A 22,719-nucleotide genomic window follows, 5' to 3' on the forward strand; every position below is an offset into this window, starting at 1 on the left:
CCTGCCTGCACTCATAACGGTCTAGTTGGATTCACCTCTCTACCTGAGCGGCAGCTAGTTTTGTCTTTTTTGGGTCATAATAATAAACATAGTAAACAAATTGTAGAACATTAGTAAATTTAAGATAATAGAGAAATAATAATGCTTAAATACTGTAGTCATCTAAGGCTTCTTTAGATTGTTTAAACAGATAACTGTTCCAACAAAAATTAAGGCCCATGAACATTCTGGTATTGAGTTGAAATATCCAGTTCTCCAGCAACATATTTTACATCTTTTCCGGCTTTCTAATGTGAATCTTGCGTATTGTACATTACATACAGTTCAGCCACTACCAGACAGCATCCCAGCCAGATGTCTACTGTAGTAGCAGAGCTTGGTCAAGCATTCTGGTCAGAACAGTTCTTGAACTGGACAATTACACAGCAGCAGCACTTACGAATTCCTCTTTCTTGTTGTTAGAATATTCCCTGTCAACATATGCACTGCATCACACCTGACTGGCTTGCGAAAGTATTCGGCCCCCTTGAACTTTGCGACCTTTTGCCACATTTCAGGCTTCAAACATAAAGATATAAAACTGTAATTTTTTGTGAAGAATCAACAACAGTGTTAATTTTGGCAGCAAATTTCAATTTAGTTTTAGTCTTAGTCTTAGGACTAAAATGGCATTTTAGTTTTAGTCCTATTTTAGTCTTCTGCAAGTGTTTTAGTTTTAGTCGTATTTAGTCAACTAAAACTCCAGTATATTTTAGTCGACTAAAACGCCCTACATTTTAGTCGACTAAAACTCATTTTAGTCATCTATAATCAAATGGGTGTAGTTCAATTGTAATTTGTAATGCATTATTTAAGCATTTCTCTACAATTTCCAAACTCATTATATACTACTGCTGGTCCTGGAGTGAAAAATCTAATATGTTATTATTTATGCTTTGAGCATGCACCAGTGTTAATTTTTGGCAGCAAATTTCGATTTAGTTTTAGTTATAGTCTTTTGACTAAAATGCCATTTTAGTTTTAGTCGTATTTTAGTCATCTGAATTGTGTTAGTCGACGAAAACGTTTTAGTCGGTTTTAGTCGACGAAATTAACACTGATCAACAACAAGTAGGACACCATCATGAAGTGGAATGAAATTTATTGGATATTTCAAACTTTGTTAAATAAAAAACTGAAAAATTGTGCGTGCAAAATTATTCAGCCCCTTTACTTTCAGTGCAGCAAACTCTCTCCAGAAGTTCAGTGAGGAAGAGTGGCAAGAAGAAAGCCATTTCTTAAAGATATCCATAAAAAGTGTTGTTTAAAGTTTGCCACAATCCACCTGAGAGACACATCAAACATGTGGAAGAAGGTGCTCTGGTCAGATGAAACCAAAATCGAACTTTCTCTATCGCTCATTGACAGACGTAGTCCTCGGTGATACAGCACCTTCGGGTTATGTTGCCTCCACAGGAGCAGGACTAGACAGGAAATTAAAATGCTCTGGCCACACCCTAGGGGCAGTCCCAGAGGGTATATCCTCTCTCTCTCTGCCTCAGCAAATCAGTTATTTTCTGTCTAGTTAGGAGTAAGGACCTAGATACCTTGCTGGGATCGTCGGTCCTGGCAAGATTTTTTTCTTAAAAGATTTTTTAGACAGCTTTTTTTCTCCAGTGTTCCTGTGAGATCTTCAAGCAAGAAAGCTGAACTGGGCGACGGGCTGGATGTTGATGACGCAGCCTTGGACACTACTCCCCTATTAGGGCATGCATCTATGTCAGCGGTTATCCTCAGACGTGTGCTGTGGTTAAAATGCTGGTCAGCTGACCTAGGTTCCAAAAAGACCTTGACAAATCTCCCCTTTCAGGGGAATCGTCTATTTGGGGCCACCCTAGATGAAATCATTAAGGATGCCACTGGGGGCAAGAGCACTTTTTTGCCACAGGCTGCTAAAGCTAAGGGACCTCGCAACAAGCGAGGACCTTTCTTTACCGCCCATAAAGGGCGCCCAGCTGGAACAAGCGGGAAAGGCAAGACTCCTCCAGGAGGGTTCAAGAAGGGCTGGTCGGACAAACAGAGGACCAACTCAGCCAAACCCGAAGCAAAGGAGTACACAGCCTGAAGGTGCGCCCCCACCCGGTTTCAGGGTGGGGGGACGTTTTCACCGGTATTCAGGACATTAGATCGAGCATCAACTACTACTACCGGTGCGATTCTTCCCTTCCAACATTTAAGTACTACAGGGAGCGGTAGTCACCGTTCCCTGAATAGATCTTTTCCTTTACCTTTTCCTAAGATTAGTCCCAATTCCCCACAGGAATCGGATCTGGTTGACCAGACAGGCCAAGAAGCCTCTAGTCGGGTGACTTCGGTCCCTGAGGTTCAACCAGAAAAGATCACCCTTCCTGATAGGAATCAGGTATCTGATAAATGTGTGGGAACAGAAAATGACCAGACTTTCTCGGATGGTCGGGGCCAGATAGCTCTAGGGACGCCTGGTTCAGATCCAATCAGCGCCAGTGGTCCTAGAAATTCTAGGCTGGCCTCGTCAAGCCGGCCTGGCCGACTTGGACATGCTAGTCGCAGACGTTCCGTGGGAACTTCGTCTCAGGGAGTGTCTGTGGTCTCAAGGACCAATTTACCATCGTGCTTTACAGTCGCTGGTTTTAATGGCCTGGCCATTGAGACCCAAGTACTGAAGGACAGAGGTTTGTCTGCTTCAGTCATTCCTACCCTTATTAAAGCAAGGAAAGCGACTTCCAGCAAGGTCTATTATCACACATGGAAGACTTATATTGCGTGGTGCGAATCTTTAGGATTTCCTCCACGTACCTATTCGGTGACTCGAATATTGGGTTTTTTGCAACAAGGGGTTGAGCAGAAGCTAGCCTTGAGCACCATCAAGGGTCAAGTTTCAGCATTAGCAATCTTCTTTCAGAAACCTTTAGCTACCAAGTCCTTGGTGCGGAATTTCATCCAGGGGGTGCGGCACCTGGCTCCACCAGTCCGCGCGCCCTTACCGCCCTGGGATCTTAATTTAGTTTTGTCGGTTCTACAGAAACCTCCCTTTGAAAACATCAGGGAGATTCCCTTGCTTACTTTATCCCAGAAGGTGGCCTTCTTGGTGGCTATCACTTCTGCTCGCAGGGTGTCAGAACTGGCTGCATTATCATGCCAGTCCCCATACCTAGTGATTCATAGGGATAAGGTAGTACTTCATCCTAAACCATCCTTTCTTCCTAAGGTGGTTTCAGATTTTCATCTGAATGAAGATATTGTACTACCTTCCTTGTGTCCTCAGCCCAAGCATCATTGGGAACATGCGTTGCATTCCTTGGATGTGGTTCGGGCAATCAGGGTATACCTGAAAGCTACGGAATCATTCCGTAAGACGGATTCACTTTTTGTGATCACGGATGGCCCCAGAAAGGGTTTGCCTGCATCTGCCGCGACCATTGCCAAATGGATTAGACAGACGGTGGTACAAGCTTATTCTATTAAGGGTCAGAGTCCTCCGTTCCCTGTTAGGGCGCACTCCACTCGAGCGCTCAGTACTTCCTGGGCCTTTCGCCATCAGGCGTCAGTGGTCCAGGTATGTAAGGCGGCCACCTGGTCGTCGGTACATACCTTTACAAAATTCTATAAAATTGATGTGACGGCATCGGCGGATGCCTCATTTGGCCGCAAGGTTTTGCAGGCCGCAATTTGAGGAGACCGGTGGTCTACCTCGAGGGTTTTTTTCTGTTTGAAAAAAAAAAAATGTTTTCTTTTTTGTTGAGTCTCATCATTAAGGATGAGCATTGTAAACTTCTAGTTGGCACCGGTTGGGCCTTCTAGATTGGGATTTGATTTCCATTTTCCCACCCCTCATTTGTGATACTGCTCTGGGACGTCCCGAAGGTGCTGTATCACCGAGGACTACGTCTGTCAATGAGCGATAGAGAAAAATGGATTTTTGTAAAATCTTACCGTAAAGTCCTTTTCTCTTAGCTCATTGACAGACGTAGTCCCCGCCCCTCTGTTTTTGAGTTGGGTTGGGTTAAAATCTCTAAAGACTGCTTTTTGACATAACTGATTTGATGAGGCAGAGAGAGAGAGGATATACCCTCTGGGACTGCCCCTAGGGTGTGGCCAGAGCATTTTAATTTCCTGTCTAGTCCTGCTCCTGTGGAGGCAACATAACCCGAAGGTGCTGTATCACCGAGGACTACGTCTGTCAATGAGCTAAGAGAAAAGGACTTTACGGTAAGATTTTACAAAAATCAATTTTTTTGGCAACAATGCAAAATGTTATGTTTGGCTTAAAAGCAACACAGCTCATCACCCTTAACACACCATCCCCACTGTCAAACATTGTGGTGGCAGCATCATGGTTTGGGCCTGCTTTTCTTCAGCAGGGACAGGGAAGATGGTTAAAATTGATGGGAAAATGGATGGAGCCAAATACAGGACCATTCTGGAAGAAAACCTGATGGAGTCTGCAAAAGACCTGAGACTGGGATGGAGATTTGTCTTCCAACAAGACAATGATTCAAAACATAAAGCTAAATCTACAATGGAATGGTTCACAAATAAACATATCCAGGTGTTAGAATGGCCAAGTCAAAGTCCAGACCTGAATCCAATCGAGAATCTGTGGAAAGAACTGAAAACTGCTGTTCACAAACGCTCTCCATCCAACCTCACTGAGCTCAAGCTGTTTTGCAAGGAGGAATGGGCAACAATTTCAGTCTCTCGATATGCAAAACTGATAGAGACATACCCCAAGCGACTTACAGCTGTAATCGCAGCAAAAGGTGGCGCTACAAAGTATTAACTTAAGGGGGCTGAATAATTTTGCATGCCCAATTTTTCAGTTTTTTATTTGTTAAAAAAGTTTGAAATATCCAATACATTTCGTTCCACTTCATGATTGTGTCCCACTTGTTGTTGATTCTACACAAAATATTACAGTTTTATATCTTTATGTTTGAAGCCTGAAATGTGGCAAAAGGTTGAAAAGTTCAAGGGGGCCGAAATACTTTCGCAAGGCACTGTAGATCTGGCCCGTACTGATTTGAGATTGGTACAGTCGATTTTCGAAGCCTGATATCTACACAATACATTTAAGGTGGAATTCCAGCAAAGAATGATAATCTTCCCACAGGTTTTTAAAATATCTGGCATCCACTTCTGTATTATCCACTTTTTGGTTTTATAAATGTTGATTAAAAACCTCTGTCTAATCAAACCGTTCAGGACTCCTCCCCTCTTGGACTGACAACGATTGGCTTGAGCAGCCAAATGTGGCTGCTCACTAACACTTTGGTGTACCGTTGTCGTTCCCAGTTCTCTCGGCCAGCCAGCTTCTCTCTGCTGCACTTAGTCCCACCTCTTTTCCCTTTTGGGTGACGTATGCATATCACATGCTTTAGTACTCCCAGCCAGCCAGCTCCACTCTTCCTCACTCAGTCCTGCCTTTTATCTCCCCTTCCACTCACATGCCTTCTTATGAATCACAAAGCTAGAAGATAATGTGCACGCCCACTGGCAGCTCTGTGTTTGCCTTTGCAAGGGGACTGCAGTTATGTGACAGGGAGCAATACTGCATTAAAAAAGGTACAAAACCAGAGAATGTTTAATTTTGGGGCATATCAGGAAGGTTTTCGATTGCTTAGGGATGTGGTGGCTCTTTCAAGGCATTAAAGCTTTACAGTAACGTTAATGTTTTTATGATTGTTTAGCTTTTTTTACTCTCTTTCTGGAGTTCAGCTTGAACCTGGGAGGTTACCGTTTTTCCTTAATTTGCAAACCATAGTCACAGCAATCTCTCTAATGGTTGATAGCTAATGATTTCTTCACTTACAATTTTCAGGACACTCAGCTAGAGGAGTTGAAGCAATCTGTTTCTTCTTTACAAGCTAAAAATGAACAGCTCCAAACTACAGTCTCACAGCAGCTTGCCCAAATTCAGCAACACAAGGATCAGTACAATGTTCTCAAGGTACAACTAGGTAGGAGAGCATTTAATCTTTTTATTTTTTCCTGCTCAGTTTCACTCATTACATTAGAGTAAGTCTAAATCATTCATTTTCTTTGAGGATGTTTACATTAGGACTGCATTCACATTATACCATGTCGCTCTCACGGTGCATTTTAGTATTAATGGCACCCCATATACGGCAAGCAGACATGTGGTTCTTCAAAAGAAAACATGCAACAAATGCTCAAGTACAAATAACGCACAAAAAAAAAGCACCAAACCATGTATATTTGCAACACCTAGCATTGTACGTCATAATTTGAATGGGAACCTAGTGTAAAAGTTGCTTTTCTCAGTTTAGTTTAGTTTTACTTTGCTTAAAAAAACTGTTTTGTTTAAGCTTGAAAATCTTTATACCTTTTGTTTTTTGGTAAAGTGGGGATAGGTTTTTATTTTTTTGTCCCTAATGGAGAATTTTCCCATACCTGTAAAAGGGTGTCACAGGGACAGAGTGATTAGAAATCTCTTCAATAAGGGGTCAGAGACAGAAAAGCAGTTTTTTTTTTTTTTTTTTAGTAGAGTGGAGAAAAAAATCTTAATAAGCTTATTATTCATTTCTCTATTCATTGTTTTCCTGCCTTGGTGTGCCACCTGCCCCTTCTTTCTATTTTTAGTCTTTATGAAGCCTACAGTCCATGGATGCTTTTGTCACTAATGTATATTATGTTTGCATTCACTTTATTTCATGTTAGGGTAGACATAATAGATCAGATTTAGCCAGTGGATGCATTTTTGGTTATTATGCTGAGCTAAAGATATCAGCATCAGTTTGTATTATGATTAATCATTTAAATGTAGGTTACCTTAAGGGAACTTCACACCCCCACCCCTTCCCACTTCCCAAGGTTCATTTTCATCTTAACTGCCTTTAACTTCCTTATCTTGTCTGTTGGGTTGAGATGAAATAACATACTCACCCGCCCAGCACAGTCCTCTGGTGAAAGCTGCTGCATGCTTGGTCCTGTACTGCAATCTTTCTGTATATTGATGTAATCGGGAAGTCAGCTGTCTCTCCTGGGTCCTAGCAGGTCCCCCCTCGCACATGCGCAGTGTATTCTACATAGCTGCGAAGCCTCCTAGTATTCATGATGTGGGTATCCCATGAAGCTTCGGGGGGATACAAAATAAATCAGTTTTTAAACTTTTTTCCATCCTTGAAATCTTTGCATGTCCCTATATGACCCTTCTGGCCCCTCTTTGTTTGTTCACTTGTGTCCTGGCTGTGGGTGCATATATCTTTGCACTTACTTATATAGGTTAACTAGGACTTCCACAATTCCTTGTGCTGCTTCTGTAGAGTGCAGTCATGTATGGGGTGGGGGGATATTCATTTTGCTGGTCCTTTCTCTAACTATTGGACTAGTAACTGTGAAAGGTCAGCAGTATAGTATTATATGATCTAGTAAATGTAATATTTAATATAAATGAAGATTGCATAATTGCTAGCAAGAGAATCCAGGATGGAGAATGCAGCAGATCCACGCTCCAGCAGCTGCTGTCAGTCACCCAAACACTGGGTATTACAAAGGCAGTTGTTAAATTGGATTCGCAGGTCCTCCATGTGGGAGTGTGGCTGAACATGCAGGCATGTTAAGAGGAAGCAGGACAAAACTGCGTTTTGAATCACCCTAAGGCAGGAAGTCCCTCACTTGCAGGATCAAAAGAGAGCCTGCATAGAAAAAGCAATTCCTTCTACACATGCAAAGTTACCCAGAAGTGCTCAAACCAAAGCATTTTTTAAAAATTGAAAGACCACATTGACCTTCAGTTTGGGAGACATTTTTGTATTTGTTACACATGTTACATAGTAGAGCAAGTCACTTAATTTGCTTGTTTATGCATAGGAAAAGATAACCAGCATCATAACGCCCACAATAGCAGTGCGCAGGTTAACGGTTTCCAACCTGAAGAGGTCAGTCGGTTAAAAGAGGAAATTGAAGAATTACAGAAACAGCAGGATTTACTAAAAGGAGAGCTCTCAGAGAAAAACACCCTCATACAGAATCTGGTAAGATGGTTAATGCATTGATTTGAGTACTTATTGTTAGTTCTTAGTTTTGCCTGACTCTGTTTACATGTTTCACAGTTTTATCCAAATGGAGCTGTATATTTGTGTATGAATAAATAACAAAGGGCTGATACTGAAATTTCAAGGATTTGTAGGAAGATTTCTTTGCTGAAGTCTTTGATCACTACAAGCGATAAATACTAATTGTTTTCAAAGTGTCACTGGCTTAACTAAAAAGGGTGTTTTTATTTTTCTAAAACCTGGAATATAAGAAAATAATCTTGCAAGACAACAGCAAAAAAATATTCTGGCATAACAAATAATATCGTTATCATAAATAATGACAAATGTATTACCAAATCAATAGTTGTACTCTAAAAATTGATCTCACCATCAAGAGTAAAACCTCTCTAGTCTGTAAGTGTTTGAGGTATTTTCTTGAATCATATATTTTTTATTATATATATAGAACAAATACTAAAACAGACATGTCCAGCATAAATCGCACTCAGCAGCGCTCAATATGTCTTCTGCATATCATGATCATATAGTCCTCATATAAGAGAGTTATACCGCCAAAACAGTCTCTATTAAAGGTAGACCAGCTATTCCTTATGTATTCGGTGTTCCCAGTGCCCAAAGATAAAAGATCCGGTCTTAACCTTCACCACACCATCAGTGACCCCTTAAGAGTGGGCACTCACCAGAAATAACATGGTAATATGCCTGTAAGCATTGGTTGCTTTAACCCTTGACTCTCCGAACCACCTCTGCTCTCACCAGAAGAACTCCGCTTTCCAGTCTCAGTCAGGGATCAGCTCATACCTCAGATTCATCCAATGGCAGGATGAAGTAGCGGCCTTGCCGCATTCTCAAGTTAGAAGTCCTCAGAATTGTGAATAGTTCAAGTGTTGGAGTATCCCACTCATCCTTTTTTCCATCCCAATATAAAATAAAACCAATAAAAACATCAACCCCCCTAGACTGATCATTGACTGAGCCAGGAACGTGAAGTACTGAGATTTCTGCTTGCAGTTGCTGCGGGTAACCCAGGGGAATCCAAAAGTGTTAACAACCAGCAGTGCTCGGCTCTTCTATCATGAATGATACTTCCTCCTTCCTCAGCTCCAACCTCCGCCATAGAGACTGTTTTGGCGGTATAACTCTCTTATATGAGGACTATATGATCATGATATGCAGAAGACATATTGAGCGCTGCTGAGTGTGATTTATGCTGGACATGTCTGTTTTAGTATTTGTTACATTATATTTTTAGACTGTTGCTCTTTTACAGTAGCTGCGATCAGCAAAATTTTATGATATTTTTATACCGATTTTATCTATGGTTATGTGGTTTTTACCCTCAATATCTTAAGCGCTGGGCGAGTGTTTGACAATCCCCCCGTGTTTTTCAACCACTTTTCTATTTTAGAGATATATAGATATATATATATATATATATGTGTGTGTGTGATCTCACAATGTGTAATGAATGTCACTGAGAACCCTATGCGCTTAAGGAGGTATAATATTAGAATGAACAAGGTGCAGCTGCTTAACTAATGAAATGTAAATAATGATGATAATTGAATTTAGAAGGATAATCCCTCAAATTGCAAAAACCAGCAGCGCAAGACACCGGTAGTCATATATAACCACCACTGCAGATGATAGGAACTCAAATGATTAAGATCAAAATTTACAAAATAAATGAATAAAATGTAAAGTCCCACAGTCCTTCAGCCGCAGAGGATATTCAAGATGTGCATAAAATTCTAGATTCTGGATAGGTATAGTGCAGGTAAGGATCACCAAATAATAAACCACCAAAGTGCCGGGGATAAGGCAGAAATGGACACTCACCGGACCTCCAGGCTTACTCACTCTCATGAATAAGCTAGAATCACATTAGAGAGATATACTCCAGAACTGCATCAGCTGTTTCTTTATCCACTGACAACCACTTGTAGTCACATAGATACAGGCACATCAGATAAATGGTGAGGAAAAGCAACCTTTGGCTCCAATAACTGGCTCCACGCTGAGCTAGGCACCACCGGTTGCTTCCGTCACCTTCAATGTGTTACAGGGTACGCCGTCTGGTCACGCCACGATGCGTTTCGTCACTTCCGACTTCGTCACTGGGGGGCGTGACTCAGACAGCGAGGCAAACCCATTTATACAGCCTCACTCCGCCTAGCAATCACTGCATTGGTGCGCCCACTATTACTTCCTGGCACACACGATCCGGAAGGACAACACCTGCAATGCGGATGTGAAGACTGATACTTATAGATTTAACCCATAATGGCAATTTTACGCAAAACATCTTTACCAAGGGGCAGCCAAATAATAAAAGATTTGCATTAAAGCCCAAATCACCTGCCACTATCACATTAAACAGGTGTAAATAGATGTAAGTATTAAAATACAATACAGTGATGTGTCATGGTATTGATACCACCGGATCGCTAACACCAGGATCAAACACCCAAAGCATTAGGACATAACTGCATCACACAAAATGTGAAATAAACACATATAAAATATTTATAAAATATAGAAATATAAAAATAGGAGGAGGCTAGGGAAGCAATAATCATTTAACCTAAAGCCATTAACACCACAATCCTCTTAAAGCATAATATAATATCCTATATACTAAAATAATATTTCAAATCATAAAGATATCTTAAATAATGAAATTAAGACCACCTAAAAACTAGTATATCTGAAACAGCACCACAAATATATAAAAAATGCATATAAAAATTATTGTATATAAAATACTCATACATGTGTGGAAAGCACCCATATATATGCTAATAAATAAATAAATATTTATTAAATTAATTAGTTATATAAATTACCAAGACCAGAGCTCAATATACAGCAAAATGCAACCTTAATATCAAAAATCACTAATAAAACAATTAAGGTCAAGTTCTATATTGAGGCCCACTGCATCAAGAGCCTGGGTTAGGAGGATCCACTTTGTTTTGCATTTAGAGAGCTCCCTAAGTCAATTGGCCCCTCTCCAGGAAGGGGTGACACGTTCAATTCCCCAAAAATGGAGACCACTTGGGTCCCGTTGATGGAATTGCCGAAAATGTGCTGAAACACTATGTTCACGTTTCCCCTTAAGAATATTAGTGATATGTTCACCAACTCTTTTCTGGAGGGTTAGTTTAGTTCGACCCACGTAAATCAAGTTACAGGGGCACATAAGTGCATATACCACATGAGTGGTATCACACGTAATGAGATGTTTGATATCAAAAGACTTCCTAATAGCTGGTACAGAAAAGGAATCGCGTCTCTTTGGATTTATCGGTGTGAAAGAACAAGACCTACATCTGCCACAAGCATAAAATCCACTCCGATTTGGAAAGAAAGAAGTGATTGGGGGGTTCAGGATCTTTTTAACAATCCTGTCCCCAAAATTTGGGGCTTTCCTATATATAAAGGAAGGTGTCTCAGGCAGCACAGGCCCAAGTGTCCTGTCTATTGTTAAAAAGATCCTGGATATTTACACCTGTTTAATGTGATAGTGGCAGGTGATTTGGGCTTTAATGCAAATCTTTTATTATTTGGCTGCCGCTTGGTAAAGATGTTTTGCGTAACATTGCCATTATGGGTTAAATCTATAAGTATCAGTCTTCACATCCACATTGCCGGTGTTGTCCTTCCGGATCGTGTGTGCCAGGAAGTAATAGTGGGCGCACCAATGTAGTGATTGCGAGGCGGAGTGAGGCTGTATAAATGGGTTCGTCTCGCTGTCTGAGTCACGCCCCCAGTGACGAAGTCGGAAGTGACGAAACGCATCGTGGCCAGACGGCGTACCCTGGAACAACTTTGAAGGTGACGGAAGCAATCGGCAGTGCCTAGCTTGGCGTGGAGCCAGTTATTGGAGCCAAAGGTTGCTTTTCCTCACCATTTATCTGATGTGCCTGTATCTATGTGACTACAAGTGGTTGTCAGTGGATAAAGAAACAGCTGATGCAGTTCTGGAGTATATCTCTCTAATGTGATTCTAGCTTATTCATGAGAGTGAGTAAGCCTGGAGGTCTGGTGAGTGTCCATTTCTGCCTTATCCCTGGCACTTTGGTGGTGGATTATTTGTTGATCCTTACCTGCACTATACCTATCCAGAATCTGGATTTTATGCACATCTTGAATATCCTCTGCGGCTGAAGGACTGTGGGACGTTACATTTCATTCATTTATTTTGAAAATTTTGATCTTAATCATTTGAGTTCCTATCATCTGCAGTGGTGGTTATATATGACTACCAGTGTCTTGCGCTGCTGGTTTTTGCAATTTGAGGGATTATCCTTCTAAATTAAATTACCATCATTATTTATATATTTCTGATTGTTTGGGGGGTTTTTTTCATGTTTTACATACCTGCCCTTCTTTTTGGATCCCCCACCGGCAGTCCTGGCTCCTCCCTCCTGCCAATTGCCTCCATACTAAGCCTCTTGCTAGGGTGGCACTCCTGAAGGCTTGCCCCTAAACCGCAGTAGGGGAGTCCATTAATACACAGAGCTTGGCTCGGCCCAGCCCACCACTCTCACCTCATTGGCTCTCTGGCTGTGATTGAGAGCAGCAGTAGTCAATGGTTCCTGCTGCTCTGTGTGTCAATGAGAAGAGCGATTTGGGAGAGCCTCTGCACTCATGCACATCGCTTGAGATGGGGCTCAGAGAAGTATAAGGGGAGGCTGGGGGGGGGGGGGGGAGCTCCACCCAGAAGGTTTTTTAACCTTAATGCAATAAGGTAAAAAAAAGCCTTAAGCCTTCAGAACCACTTTAACTAAAACTGTTGCTCATTCATAAAAGGAAGTCAGGCAGACTAAGATGGTTTTATAATCATCTTGTCCCTTGCCGCATATTAAGGATTGGAGGTAAAATTGCCTTGTGATGGGTTATATTCATATACCTTTACAATTCTAAATAATCTATTATAGGAGTCTGGATCATGGGTGGTATTGTAATAGTGTCTGTGATATTAAAGACATTTTAGTGCTGGGCCAAGAAAAGACAACCTTGGGTTCCATGGTTTCCCAAAATTTGAGAGGCAATTACCGTGCTCAAAATTAGCTTTTCTCTGGCTACAGTAATGTTGACCTGGTTTCTCCATATCAGCTAATTTCAATGGAGATAAGGATATCTTGTTTTGGGCTATAGTTTTAAAGTGGTTGTTAGGTCACCAAGTGTTCATGTTACAATCTCCTCTGTTATAGTAAATGATGTGCCCCAGTGTATGTGTTTTTTTTAAAAAATAAGCCAATATATACCTTATTTTATAGTGGCACTCACGTGACCAGTGACCTCTCTTGATCTGACAGCTACAGCGGGCGGGGCTGAGACTCCCCCGCTGACATCAGCCAGGAGGAGAAGAGAGACGGCCGATTACAAGAACTCCACTATAAAATAAGATATATAAAATCCGCGCAAGGGGGCCCCTTGATGATCAAATTTAGTTGGAAACGCGTTGGGCGTGGTTGCCAATCCTGGTTGCGCCACTGTTCGGTCTATGCAGCGGCGTGACACGAGTGAGTAATTTTTTGTCATTACATTTAATAAATGGGATTCAACTTTTAACCACTGGTGTCTCTCTCATTGATGAGCGAGAGAGCTGAACCTTGGAGGTATTAACTGCCAGAGTTGAAGGTGTGATGACCGGAGCCATACAAACTACCTTTTTGAAATGCCTGCTTTAATATGCTGGTAGGCGAGTTTGAATTACATGTGGGGAAGAAAGAAGAGAAGAAAGGAAGAGAACACTACGTGTCCGTTTAAGATTTCCATCACTAGTGTGACCCTCCCCCCTAATTTGCCTGTAACAGTATCACGCTATGTTGGACTTTCTTTTTTACTTACATGAAACACCAAAGTGGTACATCTGTGAATCCTGTACTGGACAGTCGTGTCAAACTGTATGAACTTTATATTAAGAAGGGTGACTGATTGCCCTAATCTTTTTAATTTTTAATATATAAAATAAGATATACAGTGGCTTATTTTTTAAAAAACACATACAGTGGATGTAAAAAGTCTACACACCCCTGTTAAAATGTCAGGTTTCTGTGATGTAAAAAAATGAGACAAAGATAAATCATTTCAGAACTTTTTCCACCTTTAATGTACAAACTAAACTGTATAAACTGTACAACTCAGATGAACAACAAACTGAAATCTTTAAGGTGGAGAGAAGTAAAAATAAAAAAATAAAATAATATGGTTGCATAAGTGTGCACACCCTTAAGCTAATACTTTTGTTGAAGCACCTTTTGATTTTATTACAGCACTCAGTCTTTTTGGGTATGAGTCTATCAGCATGTCACATCTTGACTTGGTAATATTTGCCCACTTTTCTTTGCGAAAGCACTCCAAATCTGTCAGATTGCGACTGCGTCTCCTGTGCACAGCCCTCTTCAGATCATCCCACACAGATTTTCAATCGGATTCAGGTCTGGGCTCTGGCTGGGCCAATCCAAAACTTTCGTCTTCTTCTGGTGAAGCCATTCCTTTGTTGCTTTGGATGTATGCTTTGTGTCATCATGCTGAAAGATGAATTTCTAATTCATGTTCGGCTTTCTAGCAGAAGCCAGAAGGTTTTGTGCCAATATTGACTGGTATTTGGAACTGTTCATAATTCCCTCTACCTTGACTAAGAACCCTGTTCAAGCTGAGGAAAAACAGCGCCAAAGCATGATGCTACCACCACCATGCTTCACTGTGGGTATGGTGTTCCTTTGGTGATGTGCAGTGTTGCTTTTGCGCCAAACATATCTTTTGGAATTATGGCCAAAAAGTTCAACCTTGGTTTCATCAGACCACAACCCACATGCTTTTGGGAGAGTTCCGTTGTGTTTTTACTAAATTTGGCAAGGCTTGGATGTTTTTCTTAAGAAGTGGCTTCTGTCTTGCCACTCTACCCATAGCATAGACATATGAAGAATACAGTCGATTGTTGTCACATGTACCACACAGCCAATACTTGCCAGATATTCCTGCAGCTTCTTTAATGTTGCTGTAGGCCTCTTGGCAGCCTCCCTGACTGGTTTTCTTTTCATCTTTACATCAATTTTAGGAGAACATCCAGTTCTTGGTAATGTCACAGTTGTGCCATATTTTCTCAACTTGATGACTGTCTTCACTGTGTTCCATGGTATAATTAATGCCTTGGAAATTCTTTTGTACCCTTCTGACTGATGCCTTTTAACAGTGAGATCCCTCTGATTCTTTGGAAGCTCTCTGATGACCTTTGGCTTTTACTGTAGGATGTGACTAAGAAAATGTCAGGAAAGACCTACTAGAACAGTTGAACTTTATTTGAGGTTAATCAGAGGCACTTTAAATGATTGCAGGTGTGTACTGACTTCTATTTAACATGAGTTTGAATATGATTGCCTTATTCTGAACACAGCTACACCCTCTCCAGTTATAAGAGGGTATGCGCAATTATGCAACCACATTATTTTAGTTTTTTATTTGTACTCCCTCCCCCCCCAAAAAAAAAAGGTTTTCAGTTTATTTTTTAAATAAGTTGTACAGTTTATAGGTCACATTAAAAGTGAAAAATGCTCTGAAATTATTTATCTTTGTCTAAGTTTTTTACATCACAGAAACCTGACATTTTAACAGGGGTGTGTAGACTTTTTAGATCCACTGTACACTGACCGGGGGCACATCATTGCAGCATGAACACTTGGTGACTTGACAAACACTTTAAAATTATTACCCAAATATGGATATCCTTAACTCCATTAACAGAGGAGATTGTAGCACGAACACTCAGTTATGATAGCAGCAGGAAGGAAGGGAACAGGATGTATTATACTCTATCGGTCATTGATGGACGCAGTCTCTGATCTTCATATCAGTAGGGTTATACTGCTCCCTACAGGAGTAGGACACTAAGCAGAAAAAAGTTCTGGCTATGCCTATGGGCAGTCCCAGGAGGTATACCCTCTCTCCCTGCTATAGGATGTCAGTTTTAATCTGGCTAGTCAGGAGTAAGGACCTAGTTCCTGGCTGGGATCTCTGGTCCTGGCAAAGTTTTTTTTCTAGATAGTTTTTTCTAGTTAGCGTTTTCTCCGGATTTTTTTCCTGTGAGATCTACAAGCAACTATGTTGGATCTGGGCGACGGGCTGGATATATAGATCCAGTGGTCACCCCAGCCGGCCAACAAGTGCGCGCAGACCTTAGCTCTGAGCTGGGTTGTCCGCGACATAGTCCCACTGGACGGGGACTGGCCCCACAAGCTAAACCTCTCGCCAGGTCGCACACGACCGGGTCTAGACCCGAGTCGCAGCGTTCCTATTTGGCCGACAGCCCCCACTTCAGCGGAGAGGGGTTCTGTCAGGAGATGGCACCCGCCTGTTCCTGGTAGGGTAAGTAAATGTTCCCCACCTCTTCCCCTGGTGGGTTTTGGGGTGGACGTTGGCCCCTCCCTAGGATGGTCGGACCCTCACAACCCCGGGTTCCCTTCTGTCCTATCATGCACCCCCACCTAACTGCCCCCCTCACTACTAGGGGCTTTCGGGATGTTTGTGACCAGTCCTGGGGGCTGGGACAGAGCTTTAGGCTGCAGATGGGGGCGGGGAGGGTGCGCCGCCAGCAACAGACGAATGATCGTGCGGGGGGGCCACCTTCCAATCGGTCCCGTCCAGGAGGCCTGGGGGGGTCCCCATGAGAGTCTTCAGTAGCTCCGCAGGCAGTGCGGGGCCACCATTTTCTTGTAGCCATATGTGTTCTGCATGATCGGCAGCCATCTTGGTACACCCGGCGTCATTTTACGGTGTATTTCTCATAGGAATCACTGATGGGAGTTCCTGGAGGCGTTATTCTGGGTGGAGCCTCTCCCTGTACCCTGGTGCTGATCTTCAGATCTTTCTTTCTGGATTGAGATCGCTGCTCACATGTCCTGTGCAGACGTTACGGGCCTCCTGGTGCATCTTTGGTGTAGGGTGGTGAATCTGGAGGGTCTCTCTCTCTCTCTCTGCTGCGGGTCTTCAGTGCACTCTGCCTGACCTCATGGGGGTGCTGTAGCGCATTGGGACTTTTTAAAAAAAAAAAACAAATGTGTCCCCACCTGACCCCCTCATGGAGGCCGCAGGGCCCTCCATATCCCAGCTATCAATAGATGCACTGTCGGCGGTCCTGGAATCGTTTGTGTCGCGGGTGGGGGTGGCCTTTAAAGGGTGAGGTCCAAAAAACGCCCTCCACCTACCCCTGCCTCAACTGATGTCTCAGATTCTGAGTCTGACTCGGGCACCGCAGATGTGGGTCTCCCTGCCGGATCTACTATCTCGCACCCTGTCTCCTCTGACATTGAGGAAGACATCTCTATCTCCACCACCGGGCAAGAAAAGGCGCTGGTGGATGCACTGGTTGTATCTGTATGTGAGACTCTAAAAATTAGAGGACGCAGCTGTGACTGCGACTGAGGTGCATGTTACGTTTGGCACTCACAAGCCATCCAGAGCGGCAAAGGTTTTTCCCTTTCCCGTGTATTTTGACAACATGCTCAAAAAAGAATGGGACCGCCCAAAGCGTTCCCCTGGGTTGCCTAAGCAGATTGCTAGACGCTACTCTTTTGAGAAGTCCCTTATGAAGAAGTGGACTGTGCCACCTACGGTGGACCCCCCCCGGTCTCAAGACTGAATAAAGCTACCATGATCCCAGTGAATGATTCCCCGTCATTTAAGGATCCGGTGGATAGAAAGGCGGAGTCTGTGGCCCGCAATATGTACCCCCTGGCAGGGTCTGCACTAAGACCAGTGTTTATGGTTGACCTGGTCTCGCAAACATTGACTGAATGGGCTAAGTTACTACGCCGTGACCTGGAGGGGAAACGTCTTCCTCCTTCCTTTTGAGGAGCTGTTGGATCAGCTGGTGCAGGTGTTGGAATTTGTTTACGATGCCACGCTGGATACTGCTCCCGTATTGGGCCGTCTGTCGGTTTCGGCAGTGGTCCTCCTGTGTATACTATGGCTAAAGTGCTGGTCTGCGGATCAGACCTCAAGAAGGCCTTGGCTTATCTGCCTTTTCAAAGAGAATGCCTCTTTGGGGCTACCCTGGATGACATTATCAAAGGTCTCACAGGGGGTAAGAGTACCTTTCTCCCACAGGCTAACAAGGGTAAGGACCTGCGTCGCAGACGGGGTCCCTCCTTTTCAGCACACAAGAAGTTTTTTTGTCCCCCAGGGTCAGTCGATAAGGCAAAGCCCTTCAAGACTCCCTTGGGTGGTTCCAAGCGACCCTGGTCTGGCAAACGAAAATTAAGTTTTTCCAGACCTAAGGACAAGACCACTTGGGCCTGAAGGTGCGCCCTCACCTGTATCTGGGGTGGGGGGCACGTCTTTGTCGGTTCCTGAACCTGTGGCTATCCCGGATACAAGACAAATGTATTCACGAGGTCATACGAGTTTCGATCTGTCCCGCCGGTAAGGTTTTTCCCTTCCAATGTGAGACTGTCCCCGGATCGCTTACTGGTGCTCTCTGGGGCAGTACAGGACCTGGTACAACAGGGAGTAATAGTTCCGGTTCTGTGTGCGGAACGCTTTCAGGGCTTTTATTCAATCCTGTTCACGGTCCCCAGAAAGGAAGGCAAGGTGCGACCAATCCTGGACCTGAAAGCACTGAATTGCTTCGTGCAAGTTCAAAAATTCAAGATGGAATCTGTTCGCACGATTGGGGCTTCCTTACATCAGGGGGATTTCCTGGCCTCCATAGACATCAAAGATGCCTACCTTCACATCCCAATCTGTGCAGGACACCAACGGATTCTCCGTTTTGCAGTGGGAGAGGATCACTATCAGTTTGTGGCGTTCGCCTTTGGTCTCGCCTCTGGATCCGGTCCTGGCACTGTTACGGCAGCGGGTATATTGGTCCTGGGTTACCTGGACAATCTGTTTCTCCGTGCAGAGTCTCCCATGATGCTGGTGACAAATTTGGAGATCGCCATGAGAACTCTGGAGGAGTTTGGGTGGATTCTGAACCTTCAGAAGTCATCCCTGGTTCCTTCCATGAGACTGGACGATCTGGGCCTGACTTTGGACTCATTCTCAGCAAGGGTGTTTCTTCCTCCGGAAAAAAACCCAAAAACTCCACACTGTGGTTCAGCTGTTGCTGTCCAGCAAATGGTCATCCCTTTGGACCTGTATGAGAGTTCTGGGACTGAGGGTGTCGTCCATCGAGGCGGTCCTCTTTGCTCAATCCACACGAGGAGTCTCCAGAAGGAAATCCTTCTCAAATGGAACAAGAATCCAAATTCCCTGGACAATCAGATCCAGCAAAGCCAGGTGACCAGGGAGTCCCTGTTATGGTGGTTTGTTCCCCGATGCTAAAGCAAGGAAAATCCTTCCTCCCTATATATTGGACGATTGTCATCACGGATGCCAGTCTATCCGGGTTGGGAGGGGTTCTGGGCAGGTTGTCTGCTCAAGGAGTATGGTCCCTGGAAGAATCCAGGTTACTGATCAATGTTCTGGAGCGATCAGGCTTTGCCTAGTCCACTGGACCGAGCACCTGCAGGGTTGTCCAGTGCGCATTCAATCGGACAATGCCATGGCCGTGGCTTATGTCAATCACCAAGGGGGCACCAAAAGTGTCCTTGCGACCTTGGAAGTGGCAGGCATCCTTCGATGGGTGGAACGCTTTGTTCCAGCTCTCTCCGCTGTTCACATTCTAGGAGTGGAAAATTGGCAGGCAGATTACCTCAGTCGACAGGCCTTGGATGCAGGGGAATGGTTCCAGCAGTTGTGCCTTCGTTGGGGCACTCCAGATGTAGATCTGATGGCGTCTCGGATCAACAGAAAAGTGCAGAGGTTTGTGGTCCGCTCCCGAGACCCTCTGGCAGACACCGCAGACACGCTGGTGGCCCTGTGGGGTCAGTATCAGCTGATGTATGCCTTTCGTCCTCTCAAGCTGCTGCCAAGACTTCTTCGCAGGATCGAGGGGGAATGGATTCCGGTCATTCTTTTTGGCTCTGGACTGGCCTCGCCGAGCTTGGTACGCTGACCTGGTCAGGCTATTCGCAGAGGCTCCTTGGAGACTTCCTCTCAGGGAGGATTTACTGTCTCAAGGGCCTATATTCCATCCTGCTTTACAGTTGCTGGCTTTGACGGCTTAGCTGTTGAAAGCCAGGTGCTGAAGGACAGGGGATTGTCTGCTTCAGTGATTCCCACTCTGCTTAAAGCAAGAAAAGCAACTTCTAGGAAGATCTGTGATCCTACGTGGAAGTCGTATATTGCGTGTTGTGAGTCCTTTGGGGTTCCCCCTCGCTCTTACTCGGTTGCTAGGATGTTGGCCTTCCTGTAATGGGGAGTTGATCAGAAATTTGCCTTGAGTACTGTCAAGGGTCGGGTCTTGGCCTTGGCAATTTTCTTCCAAAGACCAATCGCCTCCCATTCCATGGTACGTAACTTTATCCAGGGGGTGCGACACTTGGCACCTCCGGTGTGTCCTCTGTTGCTACCTTGGGACCTTAATTTGGTGCTGTTGGTTCTCCAGAAAACCTCCTTTTGAAAGTATTCGGGAGATTCCCCTGCCTTCCTTGTCCCAGAAGGTGGCCTTTTTGGTGGCTATTACTTCTGCACCCAGGGTGTCAGAACTGGCGGCGTTGTCCTGTCCTTTTCCATGCCTGGTGGTTCACAGGGATAAAGTGGTACTTCGTCCGGATCTGTCCTTCCTTCCAATGGTGGTTTCCAGTTTTCGCTTAAATGAGATTATCATGTTACCCTCTTTGTGTCCTAGGCCACATCCTTGGGAAATTGCATTACATACCTTGGATTGTGATTTCGGCAATCAGGGTGTACTTGGCGACTACTGAGTCTTTTTTAAAGTCAGATTCGCTCTTTGTGCTCAAGGATGGCCCAAAGAAAGGGCTGCTTGCGTCTGCTGCGACTATTTCTAAATGGATTAGACAGATAGTAGTGCAGGCTTATTCAATTAGGGGTCAGGTTCTACCTTTTCCTGTTAAGGCGCATTCTACTCAGGCGCTTAGTGCTTCCTGGGCTTTTCTCCATTAGGCATCTGTGCTTCAGGTTTGCAAGGCGGCTACCTGGTTGTCTGTTCACACTTTTACTTTTTGGCCGCAAAGTTTTGTAGGCTGCTGTTTAAGGGGGTTTCTTAGTATCCCTTGAGGTTGTTTTTTTCAGGTGGGTCTCATCTTGTTGTTCTGATGAGTCCTATCCTGCCTGATTGGCTATGGTTTAGCTTTGGGACTTATTTTTCTGCTGTTCCAACCCCTCATTTTTTGGCACTGCTATGGGATGTCCCTACTGATATGAAGATCATAGACTGCTTCCCTTAATGAACGATTGAGAAAATTGGATTTTTTTCCTACCGTAAAATCCTTTTCTCTTAAGTTCATTGACAGACGCAATATCAGCCCCTCTACTTGAGTTGGGTTGGTTTTATTTTCTCTGACACTGCTTTGATACAAAACTGACAACCTATAGCAGGGAGAGAGGGCATACCCCCTGGGACTGCCCATAGGCGTAGTCAGAACTTTTTTCTGCCTAGTGTCCTACTCCTGTAGGGGGCAGTATAACCCTACTGATATGAAGCTCAGAGACTGCGTCTGTCAATGAACTTAACCACTTGCCGCCCGCCCGCCGTCAAATGACGGCGGGATGGTGCGGCCATTGTTCTGGGAAGACGTCATATGACGTGATCCCATTCAGCAGGGCAGGCACGCGTTCGTGTGCGCGCCGCCCTGCACTGCCAGTGTCGGCGTGTCCCCGGGACACCCCCCGTCACCGGCAGGGGGGAAACAGCCAATGGGCATGGCTGTTTCCCACATGATCGGCCGTGTTCCAATGACACAGCCAATCACAATAGCAAAGCCCGGAATCAGACCGCGCATGCGCGATCGGGAGCGCGCAGCGCGGTCATGTCGGTGGCTCTGTGTTCCCTAGGAACACAGCTAGTCACCGGCAGTAGTAAACAGTCACTGACAGTGACTGTTTACTATGTGATCGGCTGTGAATCCATTCACAGCCGATCACAAAATGTAAACACAGAGCAGTAACTCACTGTTACTAGCTCTTCTCCCCTCACACAGTTTCCAGTGTGAGGAGAGCAGAGCTAGAAATAGTGAGTTACTGCTCTGTGTACCTGTCACAAAGTAAAATCACACAAATAAATGTCCCCACACAGTCCTCAGCCCCCCCCCCCCAACAGTCACCTCATCAGTGCCCAGAAATTGACACCCATAAGGCTACGTTCACGTGTGAGTGTAGCGATCGCGGGCAGAATCACCGCGATTCTGCCCGCGATCCGGAAATCATTGCAAATTGCGGGACGCCTGTGCGTTGCCCGTGATTTGCAATAGCACCCCAAACGCTGTGCGATGTTGCCGCGATTTCCACCTGCCGAATCGCGGTAACATCGCGCAAACAACGCATGACGCCCAAAAAAGGTACAAGAGCTTCTTTGGCGCGTCATGCGTTGTTTGCGCGATGTTACCGCGATTCGGCAGGCGGAAATCGCAGCAACATCACACAGCGTTTGGGGTGCTTTTGCAAATCACGGGGGTGCTTTTGCAATGATTTCTGGATCGCGGGCAGAATCGCATCGATTCTGCCCGCGATCGCTACGCTTACATGTGGACATAGCCTAAAGTTCATCGGTCACCAGAGACTGCCATCAGTACCGCCGTGCACCATCGCCCGTCACCTGTCACCCATCAGT

At 44.4% G+C, this 22,719-nt stretch overlaps 1 protein-coding gene across 1 annotated transcript in view; it reads left to right on the forward strand.

The window, feature by feature from the left end:
• USO1 (USO1 vesicle transport factor) overlaps positions 1-22,719 on the forward strand; it is a 170,891-nt gene that overhangs the window by 132,701 nt on the left and 15,471 nt on the right. The window contains exons 19-20 of the mRNA XM_082255566.1: positions 5,837-5,975; positions 7,849-8,012. Of these exons, the coding sequence (XP_082111692.1) occupies positions 5,837-5,975; positions 7,849-8,012 (303 nt within the window). The remainder of the gene's footprint in view (positions 1-5,836; positions 5,976-7,848; positions 8,013-22,719) is intronic.

The sequence above is a fragment of the Pelophylax lessonae genome (genome assembly GCF_965119305.1).
Source record: "Pelophylax lessonae genome assembly, chromosome: 1".
NCBI lineage: Eukaryota > Metazoa > Chordata > Amphibia > Anura > Ranidae > Pelophylax > Pelophylax lessonae.